General features: G+C 27.4%; 1 protein-coding gene across 1 annotated transcript in view; it reads right to left on the bottom strand.

The window, feature by feature from the left end:
- Positions 1 to 30: 30 nt before the first annotated feature.
- The window catches only part of LOC115033050 (E3 ubiquitin-protein ligase ZNF598-like), a gene marked incomplete at its 3' end in the record, with an annotated part of 3814 nt that continues 3025 nt past the window's right edge, over positions 31 to 819 (bottom strand). The window contains 1 exon segment of the mRNA XM_029486615.1: positions 31 to 279. Within this exon segment, the coding sequence (XP_029342475.1) occupies positions 31 to 279 (249 nt within the window).

Here is an 819-nt window from a genome sequence, read left to right as displayed (position 1 = left end):
TTAATATGATTAATATCAAATTTAAATTACCTTTAAATTATTCACACAAAGACGACAAGCATAAAGACGATGGGTTCGTTCCATATGTGTAGCTAATTGTTCAAATGACGTAAACTCTGGACGTTCATAACATTTTTTACAGTAGCAACGCAGTAATTGGTCAAAGGAATTTTCCACAGAAAGATCACCAAATGCAATGCCGTACTTTTTGTTATAACGGGGATATGAACGTTCTTCCAAATTTTTAAACAAATCCAACTCATCTTTGGTAAAAATAACCTGTAAGAATAATAACAATTAATTAATATAAGTTGAGTTAAGTAATATTTGGATATAATTTAAATCAACTTTGTATATTATTACAAAGTAATGTGTTTAATGTTTTTTATATTACAATGTAAGCCAACTACTAATTAATATATAAGACATATTTTTAAGTAAGATTTAAATATTATTGAAGAGTTCAAGCTGGATTGAAAATGTAAAAAGTTATTGAATTTAGAAAATATAACTAGGTATGTGTTATGTGCATAATATTATAATATAAACTAAAGACAGATCTATGTTATACTCTGTATACGCCACTGTAATCCGTAATTTGAATTTTATGACTTTGCCATACACCACATGGCACATTTCAACTACTTATAACTCTACAAAACCTAATTTTATAGTCAGTGATTACTGATTAGCAGGGCTCGTTACTTCATGCACTAAAAAATGCATAAATAAGCATGCATTCATGCACTAAAAATTGTCAAAATATGCATTAAAATATGCACTAAAAAGTTCGAAAATATGCATTTATATGCTCTAACA

Source organism: Acyrthosiphon pisum, chromosome A1 (genome assembly GCF_005508785.2).
Source record: "Acyrthosiphon pisum isolate AL4f chromosome A1, pea_aphid_22Mar2018_4r6ur, whole genome shotgun sequence".
Lineage (NCBI taxonomy): Eukaryota > Metazoa > Arthropoda > Insecta > Hemiptera > Aphididae > Acyrthosiphon > Acyrthosiphon pisum.
The sequence above is the reverse complement of the archived record's forward strand: the minus strand, read 5'-3'. Positions and strand labels throughout refer to the sequence as shown.